The sequence below is a fragment of the Bacillus rossius genome, chromosome 1 (assembly GCF_032445375.1).
Source record: "Bacillus rossius redtenbacheri isolate Brsri chromosome 1, Brsri_v3, whole genome shotgun sequence".
Lineage (NCBI taxonomy): Eukaryota > Metazoa > Arthropoda > Insecta > Phasmatodea > Bacillidae > Bacillus > Bacillus rossius.
Genome location: NC_086330.1, coordinates 139,155,077 through 139,176,886, shown reverse-complemented (window position 1 = coordinate 139,176,886; position 21,810 = coordinate 139,155,077). Strand labels below are relative to the sequence as shown.

The 21,810-nt window shown below is 40.2% G+C and overlaps 1 protein-coding gene across 4 annotated transcripts in view; it reads right to left on the bottom strand.

Moving 5' to 3' along the window:
* Window positions 1-21,810, bottom strand: part of LOC134546214 (protein cueball) — a 100,247-nt gene that overhangs the window by 16,796 nt on the left and 61,641 nt on the right. The window contains exon 1 of one of the 4 annotated variants that reach the window (XM_063388833.1): window positions 3,502-8,077. The exons of the other annotated variants lie outside the window; for them this stretch is intronic. Within the exon in view, the coding sequence (XP_063244903.1) occupies window positions 3,502-3,517 (16 nt within the window). The 5' untranslated portion in view covers window positions 3,518-8,077. Of the gene's footprint in view, window positions 1-3,501; window positions 8,078-21,810 lie in introns of those variants that run through there. 4 annotated transcript variants of the gene reach the window in all.

The following is a 21,810-nucleotide window of genomic DNA, read 5'->3' as shown; positions in this document are numbered from 1 at the left end:
CAACCGTCCTTTCATTATTTTATTTTTATTAATTATTTGCATGCAACATTGAAGTCAGTTTTTTATTACGTGAAGTAAGTATAACTTCTAACGCGCATACTTAATAAGTACATACACCCATTTTTTTCTGTAAATGGCTCTGAAATAACCATGTAAAATTGCAAATATTGGTAAGTTGGTATATTAAATGAAAGCACCTGTATCACTACAAATATATATATGTATATATATAATATATATATATATACTCAGAAATACTGGGTTCGGATTCTTGCCCAGGCATTTATGCTTGGTGTTGTCCCAGTACCCACATTAAAGTTATTTGTAAACCATTTCCTGAATAGATTTCCAATAATATTAACTGCGCACATTAATTGGCGTAATAAAACAAAAAGTATAATTCTTGAATACTCAATTATCTCTCAATTAGTTAACAAAATGTATGCTTGTGTGAAACATAAATTAGAATTTAAAAATTTACTCCAATTTTTGTAAGCGCGACAAGGAATATTCAGTACTGTTTCCAAAAACTTATTTCATGTTTGCAAAAATAACGAAAAATTTTGCGATGGTTATTACAAACTACTTCTTGGCAATTTGTTTCAAAAGGAATCTTGTGTAAAAGTACAGATTTTTTTCCAGTGTAGTTCATTAGTATTACTCCCCAAATCATATTCAAACTTTGGTCGGTAGCACTGGATGCTGTAGTCCACAAAAAAAAAGTATTCATGAAGCTGACGAGTTGGTCGGTCTATGAAACTGGCGAGATGATTCTGCGATGGTTCCCCATCGCTTCCCGCAAACCCGGAGAAAAATTTCCCCGTGAGTAGATCGAACCCAGGACCTTTGGCTCACCAGCAAGAAACTTTTAAACATTGCCTAAGTCGCTCTTCAAACTCTGTGCACTGAAGAAAAAAAAAGCGAAAGATAAAAAAAATTTGGTACTTCCCCCTTCCCCACCCACACACGACTATTACAGCTCTTCCGTCGTCTATGCAACGCAGTTGTCGGTGAACGAGTTCTATCGCTGCTATAGTCTGTTGCACCTAATTTGTCTTAAATTTGACAGTCCTCAATAGTGGTAGATCAATAGTCTACGTATACAGGGCCGTCGTGAGCCAGGAGTAAGGAGAGGGGGGGAGGGGGGGGGGACAAAATCCCGGGGGATTGTTAATTCGAGATTTTTAATAGACTTAATAGGAAATCTTACAGATAAGTGATACTTGCAGATCACGTGTACCGTTATGGCCACAGTTACGTTTAAATTTTTTTTTGCACCCGGCCATTCCGTTTCTCTCGATGGCACTGCACGTATCGCTGTTGTCCAACTTCATGAGGTTTGCGAGTGTTCGTGAACAAACGTCGTGTGGATGCTTCGCACGACGTGACATGTTGCGGAAACGGGGCACCACTGGAACTACATTATGACAACATGACAACTGTCACAATCTGAGACGAGTTGACTCGGCATGCTGTACAACTGAGCGCGTCTTCGCGCCGCGCCGCTGTCCGACAATAGCGGGGCAGCTTGACCTTTCGATCCGTCGACAGCCGGAGTTGGCTCCGTGCGAGTAGTGTCGCAATCCACCGGCGTCCCACGACCGGGCACCCGCGCTGTCACTTGTTTTTTTTTTCAGTTAGGTCCGTTCTGCAACGGCTCGGAGATGGAGATGGATCAAGTAAACGGAGACGGATCTCCAGGAACATTTCACTATAGCGTCTGCGGCTTCCACAATGCCCGGAAACGTAACAAATGGCAACCAATGAGATTGCATTTCATAGTTACAAAATATATAAATTTAATAAAATAAAACACTACACTTCGAGATCATAGCACGGGCAGAATTTGCATATATTAAAATAAACGACAAAGTAGTGGTAGAACAATGTATATTCTTGTACTTGAAACAATTTTTAACGCATTTAGAACATAAAGAAACATGGCTACCATCGCAGCCAAGTACTCGGCTTCTATTGGTCCGTACGGGTTTGTCTGCGTCTTCGTGTCAGGGCCGGCGCGTCCATATAGGCGAACTAGGCAACCGCCTAGGGCGCCAAGTAGCTGGGAGCGGCGCAGCACGACACATAACAGCCGATATAATATGTTTAACGATTATTAAAACTAGATGAAAATGGATTTTTGTAACAGTTTGGAATGTTTATATTAATATAAGTAATTATTTGAAGTCCACGGTGACCTGTTTATGATTTGTAATAAGTAAAAAAAAAACACAAGCCTGCATACATTTGATTGTTGACAAAATCTTAGGCTTACGTGATGTATTTTGAGGCAAGGAAAATTTTTTGGGGGTGTCCGGCCGGGGGGGGGGGGGGAATTAAGGTTTTTCACCTAGGGCGCCAATTTACCTTGCACCGACCCTGCTTCGTGTTATTGCATAAACTTTGTTCCGTGAGATTCATCTTCGTTTACGAGATCCGTCTCCGTTTCCGTATCATTGTAGAATGGGCCTAAAGGTAGATTAGGCCCCACCCTCTTGTATTTAACAGTTTTATTGTCTATAAGTTTAATTATAAGTTACTTAACGTAGTAACTGGCTTTGCACGAGAAGATACATATTTTTAACACCAGTTTTCTTTGAAGAATCGCTATAAATAAACAGAAACCTCAATTAATGTCAAGCTACAACTATTTTCTTTTTCCATTTGGCCTTCAAATTGAAATATATTTACCCAATAGGTACTGTATCAATATCATGATAAAGAAACAAAGAAAGACTGGATTAAATCCGAAAATTATGTTGACTTTCGAGACATAAAAGTGTGTGTATTAACATAATTCGAAAGCACGTGTGAGCCACGTGCCAACTGCGCGACGTGGTTATTTTGTTATAGGCCTAATTGTAAAGGTTTAAACGCCGTAAGACAATAAAGCAGTTAAAATGGTAGAATGTATCATGCTTTATTTTAAAATATCACGATATCGTACACACACACATATAGGCCTATAAACACTCAAACACACCAAAACACATAGCCTACGTCCATTTGTAATCATGTTAACTTTACAACAGTGAAAGAATATTTTAAATCGGTCACGGAGTTGTAGAATTTATTTCTTACTATAAACAAATTTATGCACTCTATGTTATAAATTATTCAACTGAATGTATGACATGTTAGTATAAAACACAACCTCGGACAGCACAGCGACAAACAAACTCAACGATGATACTGAACATATATTCTGGACATCACAACGACAGCACACTAGTAGGTTTCCTACGAAGAAACAGGAACATGAACTGACATCTGCTCCCGTCTTAAGGCACAAGCAGACTGTGTGCGTCTGTGTCGATAACATATTTTTGACTAAATTCTTTCCACGTAATTATCTGTGCTGTCAAGGCATTTAACATTTGACGTCAGCTAATTTTGGTTCGTTTTCCGCATGTTTTGGTATTAATATTTGTAATCAATTCTTGGGGTTTTTCTAAGGCATACTGTGAAAATCAGCAATGGCGTACATTCAATCGAACTTACCTACTGCAAGTATCATTGAAAGAACGTAAAGGTTATTGTTATTTAGAAGCCCCGAAGGGCACGACACCTGCAGATGGACGGCTGCCAACACGACCCGGCCCCCTTCGACGCGCGATGCGCCAAGGAGGTTACAAATAGGATGTATCGCTGAATATAACCTCCTTGGTGCCAACCATCTCTCTCTCCCTCGCGCGCGGGCAAGAATAGCCGGCAGCCGCGGGACCCCAAGTGCTACCGGTCAGACTGCACGGGAGATAAAGTGTAAAAGAAGGGGGTGGGGGGAAGGGGTAAGTCACGTGACCGTCGCGCCGCACAGTGGGAGATTTGCCCGAAAACGTGGTCAAAATGCAAATTTCGAACTTAAAATCCCGACCAAACTGGCGATGTGGTAGTAATGTTAGATCATCCCTGCATTGGAAACCGGATATGGCAATAAGAAATTCCCACATCCTGAGGTTTCACGGCAGCTGACAAGTGAGGGTCGAGTGCGTTGGGCGGACCTAACTATGTTGAAGATAATTCCATGATGTACTAAAGTGAATGTCGCGACCGTAAAAATTGATATTTTTGAGTTCTGAAAAATGGATGCAATTCCTGGAGATATGGCGTCTATATCGCTGCCTTATGCTGTTATATATAAAGCTGTAATGTTTTTTTGTTTTATTTTCTAAAGCTACTTTGTGAACATAATGAAAATTTAGTTTTATCATATTACATCGAGGCTTTTAGTTGGGTATGCCCCATTATGCACCTTTCTTTCGAAATAGAGCGTTTAGTTTATTGTTTTAGTAATACGAATTTACAATAACTAGCTGCTAATATGTGCTACCCTTTGTGTACGATATTTTTTCCTTCATTGCTGCACTGGTGGCGACTTCCTGAGGCTATGGCGGGTCTAAGCCGACCCATCATTGTCGACAATGTGCATAGCCCGTCTAATACCAGATGCCTTTTTTCTTATTCCTTCATAAGCTTCACTAATTGTCAGTTAATTCTCGACATCGTCATTGATGTCTGTTAAAGTCTGGAGAAGTTTACTAGTGGTGGCCTAGCCTTTCAGAAATCTTTGATGAAAACCACATGTAGTGTTGGTATAGTGCGATTTTTTATTGATACAGAATTTTTTACTGCTGGTAAGAAGCAAATCTAAAGTCCTTCAAAGTTGTTCACTAAGAAGGACAATTGTTTTAGATTTACCAGCTGTAAAATAACCATATAATTATGGGTGGGTACACACAAACCCATAAGGAATTTATTAAGTTTATGTCTTGTGTTGTTTTACAATTCAATGATTGTTATCTAATGAGATGAAGAAACTTCCTAAATTAGTTCACGAGACTGTATGTAATGATGGGATGGAAGAAATGGCAACAATTGAGAAATTTGAGCGAAGTTTAACAGCCTAGGTCTTCAGTGCCAGTGACTGTGATTTGGGGTAGAATCGAAGCATGAATGGAATACAACAGTGAAATGGGAAGCACTCCGAGAAAACTAGCTCTTCTAGGGCCAAGTCAGTTACATTTCCCCCCTTAAGAAATTCCGGATCGACCATAACCAAGAATGAATCCCGCGAATAAGACATTATTCCTAATGGTCTACTGTTGCGAACGCAAATGAGCACTGAACAAAGAACTTGTAAAGGAATTCACCAAAAACAACACAAATAATGAACAATTTTTGACAGCTTAATTATGGTAGAATTTTGTTGACTATTTCTTTGGTATTTTCTTTTTTCACTATAACAGAATGACATAAAAATATCAGTGCATTTTATTACACTATTGTAATTATATTCAACAAAATGGTATTAATAATTTGTGAATATTATGTTTTTAATATTACAAATTGTTTTTAATCTATGTTACTCTATTCATACAGAAAATAATCCAAGAAAGGACTCCATTACTGCAAACCAATTTCCCTATTTCCCCGATCTGAACTTTTTTACCCGCCCAATGGTTTTAATAAGTGCCATTGCATTGCAGTCATGCAAAGTTTTCATTTTAGGATCAGGAGAAGAAGAACTGGCACATACTAGGACTTGATGCTGAAGGGCTTCTTAACTACAGATACAAGAACTAGTCTGGAACACCTACAGAAAGTGTTGTCCGAGAAACGGGGTTGCATTATAACAATACCTGCGAGTGCAAGGCCTGCTTTGTCCACGTTTTTTTCTAAGCTAAACACTAAATGGAAAGAATCTTCAAGAAACATTGACTATTTTCTGAATAAAAATCAAGCATGGCTCAGCAAGAACATTTGTATTTCGGTAAGTAATCCCAGTTCTGGAGAGTCGGCAAAGAAACGTGGATGCCCTTCCGTGGAATTTAGTTCAAGTAGTGAACGAACGAAACGAAGGAGAACAGAGCAACTACGTACAAATGTAGACATGTCGATGCTGTCTTATGCCACTCAGATGAGCCTTCATTCGTCTGGTAATATAGATGCTGCCAACATAGTAAAAGACATAACCACAACTACCCCAACAAGAGCTTCGAAATATCGGAATCGTTATATAGTATGCAAGTCGAGAAGACAATATCTGCAGATGAGGCTTTGTCTACAATGGTTGAAGCTAAATTGAGTAGGCATCAATACAGTGTAATTAGATCAACAGCGCGAAAACACAACTGCAAATTGTATCCCAGTTATGAAGCAGTAAGGGAAGCGAAATCGAGGTGTTATGTACCGCGTACGAGTATCACAGTTACTGAGAAAAGTACAGAAGTGAAGTTTCAAAGTCTGTTAGATCACACCTGTCAACGTATTTTACTAGTCCAAGAAGAAGTGATACAAAGTTTACATCCTGACGATGTGCGTGCATTAAGTTTAATTTGTAAATGGGAATGTGATGGAAGCTCGGGACACAGTGAGTACAAGCAAATATTCAACAACGATTCTGATTCGGATGCAAATGTGTTCTTAACGTCTTTTGTACCATTGCAACTTGTTTCTTCTGAACTGAAATCTTGGGACGAAATAGTTATATGGAAGAATCCGAGGCCTTCATCTCCCAGGTTTTGTAGGCCAATCAGACTGCAGTTTCTCCATGAAAACACTGAATGCATTGTAAGAGAAAAAAACTATATCGAGCAGCAAATTGAATCACTTGTTACACTGACTGTAACAATAAATCGGAATGAGATATCTGTTACATACAAAATATTATTTACCATGATGAGCAATTTTCAATAGAATTACAATCATTTAATATGCATATTATAGACTACAAATTATATGTATTTTTTGTTATTTTAGCCTCTATAAGATGAACGGCCATTAACTAATTGATTTTAACATTAAATTCGTAATTAGCGACCTCGAAAACCCCTATAATGAAGTTTGTATGACATAACATTGGTTTTTGTATTTTTGACCACGTTTTCGGGCAAATCTCCCACTGTGCGCCGGGCCGAAGAATAAGAGGCGACCGACGACATGGAAATTTAACCGAGAATGTTTTGCTTGGCAGATAATTTGGTTTCATGTAAGTCCAACCGCCGATGTAAATCTTTACAAAAATAATACTAATAACAGTGAAACACTTGGACTCTTGTTTACTTAAGTTTTTTAGAAATTTTTTTTAAATCCTATTCTAAAATAAATTCCTGTACCCGCCACTAACAACTTGGTGAAGTATTTGACACGCACGTGTGCATTTTATACAATTTAAATTTTAAATCTGAATAATCTTCCATTATTTCCGAGAAAAATGATACAATTTCGGCTAGCCTAGTACTTTATACGAACTAAGTAGGTATAATGCAAGCCCATTGGGTGCTTTAAAGAATCTGTACTAGAGGTTTCATGCTTGAAACATGTACTGAAAACCGGCGTTTTCGCCATTTTCACTTTCCTAAAAATTCAGTTTAAAAATATATATTAAGAAACAAAACTATTCACTGGCCCAAAGCGTATTCTTAAATGCTTTCTGTGAACAGACACGACTCTAATATCTTGAGCCGTTTTCAAATCGCGTGGTGTTTTCTGAATTTCTGCACACCGTGTGTGTGTACAGGAAGGCGGAGTCCTTAACGAAGACATTATGTTTCCTACTTATCAGACATAATACCGGCATCGTCAGGCACTATTACTGATTATGTTTGACGTGCTGCGATACGACGGTGGCAGGGTGGAAAAACTAGATTATTATTTTTAATTTCCTAACCTAACTAAAACTAAGTGTATATATTTGGGAGGGGTCTGGGTTAGGGAAGACTAAGTGTGTCTCAGGCCGAAGCCTATGCGCCTTATCATGCTGGGTTTCACGCCATGCAGAAAGGGTAGCATGATGTACTTTGGGGACTGGCCAGCCATGGCAACGGTTGATGCCATTACCAATTCCGCTCACTCTTAACTCTAGGTCTAGACTATAACTAGTTAAGCTGGGCCCAGGTGAAACACTGGGCTCATGCATGCGGGGTGAAATAGTGCAAGCATTGAGCAGGCAGGTTGAGTACAGGACAAGGATGGTCGGGGCAGGAAGTTCCAACCGTGCTGGGGTCGAGAGCTCGAAGACGTTGCGGTCCGCGGTGGTAAAAGACTTGAACTACAGTACGTGACAGCACACACCAGCTGGCCGCCCACCTGCCGAGTCTATTGCCGGCGGGACTCGAGGCTCAGGTGACTTCGCACAATGGCCCCGCCGGTTCCCCCTCCTTGTCCGCTGCTCCCCTTCGCCCCCTCCCCACGGACCAGCAGAAACAACCCTCGGGCTCTTCCTTGCCTACACCTGCCGCACGCACAGCTGGGGTGCAATAGTGTCCTCCATTAGTTTTGCATTTATGGACTTATTTTTACCCTTCATTTAAATTGAATAAATTTATATATATATATATATATATATATATATATATATATATATATATATATATATTCGGAGGGGGAATTAAAAAATTAAAATTTGTACACGTGTATTCGTTAAAACTGACATACGAGCCTACAATACTAGCAGTAGCTGTATCCCTCTTGATCTCGAAAAAACGTACATATTTCATACATACAAAAATATCCACAGCCATGTGTTGTACGAAGTTACAATATGTTTCTTGGCGACTGGTTTCTGTGTAAACGGTAACATTTCCAGCTGCGTCTCCAGGCGCCGGCGCGGGAGGAGGGTCGCGCCGCCCGGCAGTCAGCGGGCCGCGTCGTGATTGGCCGGCCGCGAGGGCGCGATGCGTCGCCCCTCAGCGCCCTCGTCGGCCTCTCGCCCGTGCCTCGGGCGACAACGCGTCCACGCTGGCCGAGTGACACCCCTAGCAGCCGGTCACAGCCGGTCACAGCGCAACTACAAGTGCAACGCACAGGGGTGGGGCGATCAATGACTAGGGGGAACACCGCCTGGCCGGGTCGCCAAACGGCACGCAGAGCTCCAGGTGTCACAAACCTCATAAAATTTATTAAAAGTGTCTGATTATGAATAACATTGAAGAGCCACTTAACTTATCTCTATAAGTTCCGTTCCTTGGTTTCGTCTATAACGTGTACTTTTTGGACTAAAACGAGTTTTTTTCTCCCCATGGACTTTTTAGGTACTAAAAATTCTACACACAGGATTGTAAGTTGTATAGGTAATATACCATAAAATGCTAGGGTGACCGCTCTAAGTCCCACAGAGGAGCGTTACCGACTAGAAGAATGCACACCAGTTCTGCGCCTGGCGCGTAGAGGCTGTGAGGCGTGTGATGTGCGAGCCAGTGTCGCCCTTAGTGCCAAGGCAGGCTCTTTGCAGACTTCTCGACGACACGTGTGTTACAACAGTGAACCTCTAGCGTGAAATTCCATTGTATACTAGAAGAACTGCCATTTTTGAAGAGGGAAAAATTAAATCAAGGATCAAGAAGCTATAGCCAGATAAACTTCGTAACTATTTTTCACAAACTATTGCTCAAAACATTTTTTTTTTCATAAGTTATGTCGTTCCTTTTGTTACTGTTTGTTATTGTATTACACCATGGACCTTCCTCCCCCATGAGAGGCTGAATTACGAAAAATATCCCCCCCCCCCCCCCCAAATCCACCCCAACCAAACTTCTACTGTTCTGAGCTGGATTTAGCTTAGTTTTAGAGTTCAAGTGTTTTGCTGAATATTTTGTTTTATATTTTTAATGGAACACTGAAATGAGCAATTTCACTTGTACCGCGCGTTGCGGGATAGCATGATTTTTTTTTTCAAAACGATACATAACATTACGTGTAAAACTGCCTCCGAAGATTTCACGTCTTTCATGATCATGCACGATTCAAAATCGTGTGACTGCGGTTGCTTCAATGCGTTGCATCGGGCATTACATGCCTGACAGAACATTATGGACCGACGAAAAAAAACAACAAATCGACCACAATTAAAAATAATAAATAAATCAAATGGAACATTAATTCTTCTGAAATGAAGGCTCGTCAGCGCCGTTTCGATTGGGTTAACGACATACCAAAAACATTTTATAGTTACCGAAAGCAAATTTATGAAAAGCTATATCCAGACATTGACGAATAAGAAAAATAGCTAATAGTCTCAAATTCAAACAGTTCTTAAAGTTAGTAGTACTCTGGGTACCCATTTCCCAACTGTTAGATGCAAAGCATCACATGATATTTTGTTTACGAACCCTGAATCACACTAAGTTGGTTACAAAAACTGTTGGTAGAAAAGTAGCGGAAGGACACGTAGGCAATCAGTACCACGTGTGCGTCGTGTCAAATTTGGAACAAGTTACATGACACCGACTATATATCGGTAGGTATGGTTTAAGCACCAGTACCTACACGAGGGCGATGTAGGCCTATAAGGAAATGGTATCCTGGAACTATGCTGCGTCTCGAGATCGTTCCTTGGCCCAGTCGTAACTGTTCGGTCACGTTTCTTTACGACGCGTTTCACATCGAGGGAGGAAGTGATGGCCAGCGGAGACGGGTTACTGAGGAGGACCCGCATTATTTTGTTATCGTCTTCATTGATGGCGAAGTTGATGCGATACGCCTTTTCTTACACTCAAAACACATGTTCTGCCATTACAGCCTACATTTAAATATTTAAAAAAACAAGCTATATATGATCAAATAGGTAATAAGATATAAAGCTGAATTAAGCTTTCACTAAACTTTCAAAGATAGGAGGCAACCATTACAAAATTTAATCGAAAAGCTAATTTACAGGTAATTAAGCATACGTATACACGTGCTGGAAAGTAATTAACGCGTAAAAAATACGGCGTTGCCAAAACAAGATAATAAAAAAAGTAGTATTACATTAAACCAGTCACACACATTCACATACAGATTTTTTAAATATTACTATTTGTTAATTTTTCTTAGACCATAAAATAGTGTTTTTGACGGTATTATTTCAGTTGTATACATTCTAAAAGAAAAATTTATCAATTCCAAACACCAATTATTACTTTACAGGAGATCTATATTGTTTCATTTGTTCACTATTAATAACAATATCACGTATTCAAACAGAATCAAATTTTTTTATATTAAATGATATAAAAATTTGACGAAAAATTCGGGTGGAACTAGAATGGCTTCTTTCAGTTGTGTTTCCTTAGAAGTAAGAATTGAACATCGAAAGATAAAGCACTTTATGAAATACCACAAGAAAATGTATTTTCAAAATTCTCATTCCAAATTTTTCTTTACAAAATACAATGCTTAATATACAGTTTTTTTTAATTAATTACATTTTGTGAACTTTTGTGTTCTGTGGCGTACATCTGGCAACAGAGCACAGGGAAACAAGGACAGCGCTAATGGCCGAAATGGTGCACTGGACAGAGATAGTAAATAATGCCCATTAGAGCACACGCACTACACTCGCCGGAGGTGTGGGAGAGGAGAGCGAAGCCAACCCCACGACGATCGATTCGTGGGAGGAGGGGGATGAGGGGGGTTAAATTTGGTACAGACAATGACGTCCTTCCCTTCGTCGGCCTCAATCGATAAGGCTTCACTCAAGTGATTGCGAAGGAAGCAATGACGAGTCGCCATTTCTTAGGGCCGATGTACACGCTCAATGTCCCTATCTGCTTCGGGCTGGCTGTCTCTCTCTCTCTCTCTCTCTCTCTCTCTCTCTCTCTCTCACACACACACACACACACACACACTCTCTCTGTCTGTGTCTGTTGTGTATGTGTGTGTGTTAGAGAGTGTGTTTTTCACGGACGAATATAACTTGCAGCCACTTATGAAGCGAAAACTGATCTGAGATGATCATAAATTCAATATTCGACAGAAATCTTGTAATATCTGAAAGTAACACAATAGAAACAGATACGAGTATGTTCCTGTCAAAAATGAGACAAAATAGTATTTGAAAAAATATTTAATGATGTATATATGAGAAGCAGGCTTTGCACAACCTACTCTTCTGGACACAAGTCAGTGTTGTTTTCTTCGCCTGTGTTACTACGCAACACCAGTTTCAGAAACTAGACTTACCAATTCTTTGTTTTCAACAAATATCGCCTATGTTCTAAAGCCGTAACGAGAAGATTATCATTCAAAACCTTCACTCGGTTAACCAGAGAAAGTTGTTTTGTTTTGCATACTATAAAAATAAAACATCGAGTTATTACACGGTTTGTCAAATTCTCTCCACGGCTAATGAGTTTCAGTTCCAACAAGATCGCAGAGCTAGGTGGCGCTGTGGTCCCGCATTCTGGAAGGTGCCGGGTTGAAATCCCCGGTACAACCTTCTCTTTTGATGTGTAACATCTTAGCTCTTGGTATACGACATTCGGTAAGGAGTAATTACGTGAATGTGACGGAAGTCGATTAGAACGGAAATGTGTAAACATAGTTGCTACAAGAACATAATTCCTTGCCGAAAATCAGGTCCTAAGCCAGGGTTGAGACTTTTATTTCCAGTCTTTTTCGCTTTTATCGGAGCCTTTTCAAATATAATATAATGATTCGATAGTCGACGTAGCTGCTCCGGCAGCGAATTCTAGCGGCGGGTACGGAAACTGTGTGTGATTCGCGTCAAGAAATGTAGATGAAAACACTATTTGCGTATGTTTATCACGCTCGGCATTATTTTAAAGGTTTCCAAGTTAAATTTATTATCCGAGTTTCGTATTACAAGAGTATTTGCAGCATGAGAACACATTAATTTGCGCGTTACCGAGGTTAAAGTTACACATCTCTGGCGAGTACTGAAAGACTGGCTCACTTTTTTTTTTTTTAAGTGAAAACTTATTTAGCCGCGTTGAGCGATTTTTGGTAGGGGCAAAACTTATGGGTTCGAGTCACCGACATGCTGTAGTAGCAGAAGTGAAGTTAATTTGACCACGTGAATACATGACCTAGGTCTGACATCACTGGTAAGTCATATAGCTAGGTAATGAATTTTTACGTAATTTTTACATATCACAGACATCTGCTGTTACTAAAAAATGATGTAAGGATAAATGATATGCTGACGTACTGATATATTTTCAAAATCATTTTCTTACGTACATTTGACGTAGAAATGATGTAATATTACACATTTAAAAAGAAAATTTTAAGTTTTCACTTCTGTTGACAGTCCCCATGACAGGCTATTTTTTTTTTTTTTTTTTAATTGTTCTATCAGGCCACAATGACTTCTTCGCCAATACTGCTGTATCTCCTTTGGCGACAAATAAAAAAATCAAATTTATATTTTGAAAAAATAATTACAGAGTTTGGACCAAAAAAATAAGTCAAACAAATCAATTTAATTCATATCCCGTAGGCGCACGAACCATCTTCACTTCGAGTCCAAGAGGATCGGGTAGAAGGGAAACAGAACCCGGCGCGCGTGGCGTATAGAGTTTCCACAGGAAGCAAGGAAGGAAGAAGAGGCGGAGAGGGCGATAAGAAACAAGGAGGGGGAAGCGGTCGGGTGGCTCTGAGGGGAGGGTTGGTCCTGCCTACGTGACTAGCCCCACGTACGCCCCGGGAGAAGCGCAAGGTTCACCGGGGTCGCGAGTCGAACGCCAAATAAAGGAGCAGGAGCGAATGGTTCCTCCACGCGCCACTCATCTCAAAAGCTGAAACACGTTCGCAGTGACACAACGGCGGGTAAACACGAATGGTGACTCGTCCAAGATGATCGTACTCGTTTAGAAACTCCAGTTATATCGACGTGCATGCTTCGTGTAGCTATTTCCTTAATTTCTAACAGGAAATATGCTGATACCCGCAGTGGCAGAGACAGGAATTTTTTGGAAGTGGAATTTAAAGATAAAAATAAATAAAATTAGAATGTGTATGTTTAGATAAACCTGTATTATTAAAAAAAGGGGTTTGGAAAATTACATTTTTAATCAAAACATGTCAGTGGCCATTAAAGGATTTTTTCGGAAGGGGTAGAGGGAGAGGAAATTTTAATAAAAAAATATTTAAAATTTAAACAAATGTATTAAAAAACTTTTACGTTTCTATTGAAACTAACACACTGACATATAAGCCTACAGCAGTAGCCGTACATGACGCGACTTCTCACACAGTAAAATACTGTCTACTGAAATGGAATATAAAACTGAAAATTTTTAGTTTTAAAGCCAATCTTACTGGCTGCTATGTGATATGGTTTAATTTATTTCAGTTTTTTTTTATTTTACCTGGCCTTTTTAACACTATCAGAATTTTTATTATTATAAAAGGCTAAATTAAATTAAATATTTTTTCTTTCTGGTGTGATTTTAAACCATACCACGCAGCAGCCACCCGCACTACCTTCAAACCAAAATTTTCAGTTTTTTATTTCATTTAGTTCTCCTAATCCATACTGCACAAATATGTTACAAATTCAACTTTGCCAGTTTTTTTTTAAAAAGTATGCACTACGTATACTTTTTTTAAAGTTAGGTTACACAAAAAGTCTAAAAGTTTAATGGTTTAAAAGTGTTAAACGTTCTTAAACCTTAAACCATATATCCACTCGCACAAGACGCCTCCGCCACTGTTTCTGCGGCGCGCTGCTAGAACAGGCTCCTTGCAGAGTTGCGAGGGTCCGAAACACTCAAGAGTTCAAACGAGAGCTTGCGAAACATCCTTCAACGTCGCCAGTGATTCCACAACCACCTCCGTGTAATGTTTGTAACCATTCATGTTTCAAGCGTTATTAACTTATGTTTATGTTCTTTAGTAGTGCAAAAGTCTGAATTTCAGCTCTTGTACTATTAGGTTAGTTTAGTATTATAAGTTTATAAAGTATGATTTTTGTGCAGTTGTGTAGTTCTGTGGTTAAACTTAAGTGAAGGCTTAGGGGGCCCGTCTAATCAGGGGTGTACTTTTGTTAGTGAGGAGGGATGATAAGGGCGTCATTTGATCTATAACCATAACATTAGTTGGCGAAGAAATTAAGATAAAGGTCTAATGCAAGTCCCTCGAGTACTTTCAAGAATTTCTACCGGTTGATTTATGACTAAAGCGCGCGTTTTTGCCATATTCACTCTTCTGAAGACGTACAATTTAAAAGCGAAGTACGGAAAACTCATCCGCTTTCAGCGCATTCTTCAATGGTTTTCGTAAGCAGACACCACTCAAGATAGCTTGAGCATTTTTCAGATCACGTGGTTTGTTCCTGAAGCTCGGCACGCCGCCGTGTGTGTCCGGGTCAGGGCCGGTGCAAGGTAAATTGGCGCCCTAGGCGAAAAACCTTAATGTCCCCCCCCCCCCACCCGGACACCCAAAAAAAATTTTTCCTTGCCTCAAAATACATCACGTAAGCCTAAGATTTTGTCAACAATCAAATGTAAGCAAAGTTTTTTTTTTTACTTTTTTACTTATTACAAATCATAAACAGGTCACCGTGGACTTTAAATAATTACTTATATCAATACAAACATTCCAAACTGATACAAAAATCAATTTTCATCTAGTTTCAATAATCGTTAAACATATTATATGAGCTGTTATGTGTCGTGCTGCGCCGCTCCCAGCTACTTGGCGCCCTAGGCGGTTGCCTAGTTCGCCTGTGTGGACGCGCCGGCCCTGGTCCGGGTAGGCGGGGCACCACGATGCCTTAACTTCGCAATGAAGTCAATAAGTAAATACAATGATGCCCTGCAAGAGCAAGCGGGCAGGTGCTCCGGGGACCGGCGACGCCCGCAGATAGCACACGCATGACGGCATGACGGCATGACGGCACAGATAACCGCCGAGGGAGACGGGAGGAATGTGGCACCTGCCTGCCCGCTCCGAGCGAGGGACAGCCCGGTCAGCGCTCCGTCGAAACCGCACTCTCCGCACTCTCCGCACTCTGTGCGCTGACGTCACACAGGTCTGCGATTTACATCTCAACCACATCATCAACCAGGATCGTGTGATCATGCGGTGTAAAGGTTTGAATTAAAAAAAAAAACGTTTGTTTGCAACCTTAGACGCAAGACTATATATTCTTTAAATATAGTATTCGTAAATCAATAAAAATTTTGTTTGCCAAAAAGCCTCGAAACCAGAGATTTTTTTTAAAGTTTTGGGAAAATGTATTTTTTATGTATTTAGAAATGATGTTCTGAAAATAAATAATTTTACGACCACGGTTAATTCAATAATTATCTATTCCATCCGCTCAATTATTGATAGGGTTTAAATATAAATTGGCCTGTAAGGTTCGTATTGAAGAGCGTGCAAACCATTTACAATTTATCAACCATGGTCTATTAATGCACAATAACTGAAGAAATTAGAGAATGCAATGGGCAACCCAATCAACTGTTGCCTCACCTTAAACTTAACGAAGTCATGTACAATTAATACTACAGCGACAACGAACTAGATAATACAAAGCCACAATATGAACACTTCAAAAGTACGCATGTATAACTTAAGAATAAAATAAAATACCAATTAATCAAAGAGCATCCCAAAGTGATGCCGCAATATACAGCAGGCGAGTGCGTGGGAAACAGGTCACTGACCTTTAGAGCCACGAGTGGCAGGATCTGGAAGGAACTGGACCGGGCGACAAGGAAATTTTAATAAAGTAGCGACTCTGGAACACCTGCTGGTCTATTTCCGGCCATGAATCTATGTGTGAACATGTGTGACTGGTGTGTATATATGTATAAATGTATAAATAAATATATATATATAATGTTACGAACGTGAGCAGGGCTGCGGCGCGCGCAGGTACGGAGCTGGCTGGTGGCCCCGCACGGCCACTGACATCACGTAACCGCCGCAACGTGAGACGTGCCGCGCGCACCTGGTGGATTACAAGGGTCGTCGCTTCCCCCCTCCTTCAACCCCTCCGCTCACCGCGCGGCGCTCTGCCTCGGCGCCGTTACCTGACACCTGGCAGCAGGAGTTCTGCTGGCATCGCGCGAGCTGCCGACGCCTGTCTCGATAATTCTGGCGTCGAGTCGGCGCGGGATGACGCGACTGGCCCCAGCCGCGCTCGTGAATTCTATAAGTGGTGCGTGGGCCTATATAAGCCCAGGACGCCGGCCTCCGAGGAAGTTCATTTCCAGGGCGATAGTCTGGACGATAGCACCGCGGGTGCGGGGGAGTTTCAGGGCGATAGTCTGGGCGATAGTGCCGCGGGTGCGGCGGAGTTCCTGGGCGAGCGAGTTTCTCGGCGATAGTTGGGTGGCTAGAGTGCCGTGGGTGCGGCGAGAGTCCCGAGCGAAGCGTCGAGCGGATCCTCGGCGAAGGGAGGTGCGGCGGCGGCGGCGGAGTGCGGCGACGGAGGTCCACGAGGGGTGCTACGGCGAGAGTTGCGCCAGAGGTGCGGTCCAGTGAGGTGTGTGGTTTGTAAAAACCGAATGACTGGGGAATAAACATTTTTAAGTGTAATTGATTATTAGGCATTTTTAAAAGATTATTTGTTAGTAATGTAAATATTGGCAATCAATAAAACTGTGTAGTAAAATCTTTAATTGGGCTATCCATTTACGAACCCACGACGATTATTTCATTTTAATAATCGTAACATTATATATGTATATATAATATATATTATATTCAATGCTGGTATTAACGTTAATGGCACTATCTCACACTCGCAACGCATGACTTCAAGCCATGTATGTGTATGCCTATTCTTGATTCAGTGTTACATGTAGATTAGTTTTCTGTTTATCTTTTAACATTTTGTTAGCACCAAACTTTGTTTTTTATCTTATTGCCTACTTTATCGACAGATGTATTTTAGTTAAGCTGTATTGTTTTTAATATGCATTGGAAGAAATTATTTTTATGTGGTTAATGCCTCATAAGTCCTGCGCATACCCAAGGCACACATACGGCGTGTAGAGCTTAAAAAAACGCGATTTGAAAACTTATTAAGATATCCGAGTGGTATTTGTTTACGAAAACCATTTAAGAATACGCCGAAGGCGGATAAGTTTCAATTTTTCGTTTTTTAAACTGTACATCTTCAGAAGAGTGAGTATGGCTAAAACGCGCGATATCAGAGTATTTTTTTGGCATGAAATATCCGGTACAGATTCATCAGAGCATTATATCTTTAACCATAACATTATATGTTATACGGGAATGTCCATGTCTTCAATGGAATTAAAAAATTATTTAATAGGTCAACGATAGCTAAAATATCATATATAAAACCTACTGGAAATATCTATAATTTATCACATTCTAATGTTAACACTGGGTCCAACCATGAGTTGAGAGTTTACAGTTACGAATGTTGCGAAAGTATACAAAAACATGCAAAAGTTTGCAAAAGTAATATCAAGTATATAAACGTTAAAAAAAAAGGATATATAAATATATATATATATACACACACACACACACACACAAACATGCGCTGATGCTGCCATTTGTAAACAGCTGTAAAGATGTTTCTGTTCAAAACATTTTTTTTTTTAACACCGTGCTATCGAGTAATGTTCATTACATATGTTACACACGTTTAATTCTGTTTCCTACTCACTTCCTTACCCTGTGATTCTGATATTACTATACCGTCTGTAAGGGGCGCAACAACTAAATTTCCAAAGAGGGGGCAATATACCTTTCTATAAAGAATCATCGATCCCCCCTATTGAAGCGAGGGGGTCCGGGGGGCCTCCCCCGGGAAAATTTGTATTTCAAGGTGGAAAATGGCGCTAATTAAGCAGTTTTATTATCTAAAAATTGATTACACAGCACTTTCTTTGTCCCCGTTTGCCCCCACTTCAAGGTTTCAGAGGGGGGGCAAAATACCCTTGCCCCCCCCCCCCCCCCCAGTTGTTGCGCCCCTGCCGTCTGTTAAGAACGCTGACTACTCGGGCGTGAGACCCCCGAGAACAGTGAGAAGTAGCATTGAATACATACATACATACATACATACATACATACATACATACATACATACATTATATATATATATTCAATGGTAGTAGTTATCCCCTGGTCCGTGGAAGGAAACCATGCGACCGCAGGCAGCTTTTCAAACCCCATAGTTATAAAAAAATCGAAAGATGTGAACATGAACGGCCATAGCTGGAAACGTGATATGCGCGTTTCACATAACTTGTTGAGGTTTGTACATACTTTGAATGATTCTTGCGATGAGGAAAATTGATTTAAAATATTTTTTGTGGACATAAGCTATTGCTCGTTCCACCATATGTCATGAGAAACCTCAAAAACAGACAAAGAATATGATTATACAAAACAGATGAATGGGCAAACACACGGAAACAAAGCCAAAATCAGCCGATGTCAAAAAATTAAAGAACATAGACAGCACATAAAATTCCTGGAAAGAATTGGTGAAAAACAAATTAAAAATTACAACACTGATGAACACAGTGGACTGTTGGCAGTTGCGAAAAGAACAGTGAATACAGGAAAAAAATTTGGACAACACAGCTGCAATACAGCGACGCTGATACATGATAACCCAACGATGAAATTACATATTCTGACAACACAGACGATCAACGTAGGCTAACATTTTGCGACATTTCGGGAATTAAGATCTGTTCCAGTCCTCAGGCACAAACAAGACTGACACAAAGGACACTGTGTGTTTGCACATTCATCAGTTTTTGCATTTTCAACTTCTTTGTTAACTAATGTTTCTTATGACCAGCAATGGCGTTTATGCCCTCACAAACATTTTAAAATTGCTTAGGTTTCCTGTAAATTCTTTCAACCCCGAGCATTGAAAAGAAACTCTTGAAACTCAGCCAGTCCTCTATCCCGCACTCGAAGGCCGCGCGAGCATGCAGATAATAGCAGACACGCTTCGGCGCGAGGTCTTGGCGGTGCCCACGGCCGAAGAACTTAGCGTCGCGGCGCGCGTTTCCATCGACGTGAGCTTCAGAGGATAGGGAGGGGGCCCAATCAGAGAGTCGAGGCCATCCAGAGGCAGCCACACACTTGACCCGCATGCACCAGCTCGCGACCAACTATCTATACGTAAAACTAATTTAGGCAACTTAAAATTACTAACGATTTTTTTTTTTTTTTTTTTTTTAAGTTTCAGGACCTGACTGGTAGCCGGGTGGATGCATGCGCCACTTGTTGTCAAACCCAGAAGCGTCAAAGATTAACGCGGACAGTTACGTATAAACCATTTTTTTTTATTTTAATAGTTTTACAGTCTAGAATTTAACACGGGGTCTCAGAAGCCATTTTTTTATTGTCTCGTCCTGCTAAAATTTGAGGGCTATTTTGCTAAATTTAATTTCAGTGCAATCTGTATAGTGTTAGGAATCTGTGAGGGGGATTGAAGATTTTTTTTTTAATTCCATTTTTAAAACGTGGTATATTAAACATTTTCTAATTTGAATAATTTTTCTGCAGAACTTGTTCCGACCACCGCTGACGCACCGTATCTCCCCTCCAGCCGCCCGCCGCGAGTCCACGTCAGACGCGGGAGTCACGCGCGGGTGACTGAACAACTACAGCTATCTTCGCGCGCGAACACGTGGGCTAACTTGGAAATGGTTCTTATCTCGGCGCCAACCTTAGATAAACATATCTCCATAGTATTCCTAGGTTACGAAACGCGTAACCAGGTTGCATCTGCGAAGTTGGCGCGAATAAAATTCGCGAAGGCGACAGACTTCCCGATTCGAACTTATTTTTTCCGTCACGTCGCAAGCACGATGTTACTAAAATGAGATTCACAATATTGTTTTCGAATGATGGTTAAAATGGTGCAGTGGTAAAAAAAAAATTATATTTCGTACGTTCTGAGATTGATAACATTTTTTTTTTTTTTACAAACGCCATCGCTGGTTTTTCCATGGCGTACAATATAAACCAGAAATGTCCCATAAAAAGCATGTTAAATTATATTTTGCTGTATTTTAGAGGCTGTGTTCACAAAATTCCTTCATGAAATATTTTTTAATGTTCACTTGCAATGTCATTGTATGAATGTTAAAAGAGGACCCAACAAAACATTTTTTTTCAAATAGTTAAGTTAAAGTTGACTTGTAAACATTTATGGATGTATACATGTAGTGCAAATATAATGGCATAAGACAATATGTCCACTTTTAGCCATAAAGTTAACCACCGTTTGACTTCTTTTTCTATCGGCATACATTATTGGCATATAATATGTAAAAAATTAACATAATTTGAGTAAAAAATAGTTGTGTAATTGAGGCACTATTTAAAAATTATAACGGCTCTCTTGAAAAACTTGGTTTTTATTACGTAGTGTCTTATGCCTCCCAGGTACAGAATATCAAGTGGTTTAATTCGGTTTGCCGTGCAGTGAAAATCCGCATGTTCACAAAAACGCGATATTTTGCTCTCACGTCGCGTTCTTCGCGTCGCGCCTGTCGCCTTGTGATTCCAGCAGCGTCAGGAGCGGCCTTTCCGGCGCCGACTCTCGCCCGCCGAAGAATCGATTCCGTTGTCACGTCATCCGTCATTCCTAGGTCAGTCAAGGGCATTCCCCAGTGGAATGTCACCGAATATGTCACTGTTATTTTATTCTTTCTCGCAATAGGCTTAGGTATTGAAAGATAAGACCTACCTACTTAAACCATTTTGTGCTGTGTGATTATCAATTTAAAATATGAAAACATCTCTGCCTTACTATTCTTATACTGAAATTTCGAGTGTTGTTTTCCAAACGAACTAAAAAAATTTAACCTGTGTTTAGGTCAAATCGAAACGACGTTGTACCAACAAATATTTCATTATTCGCAGAGTCAAAACTATAGTTCTTTAAAATAGTATAGGCATGCAATACAGGCCCTAAATAATTTTTTGAATTTTGCTGTAATACCTACGTAATAAGGACGTTTTTATTAATAATTTGATATTTCTCTAAGCTATGCTTACTTTCTACTTAATATCGGGTGTATTTTATTTTCTAATCAGTTATCATTGCTCATCGAAATTGTACCCAAA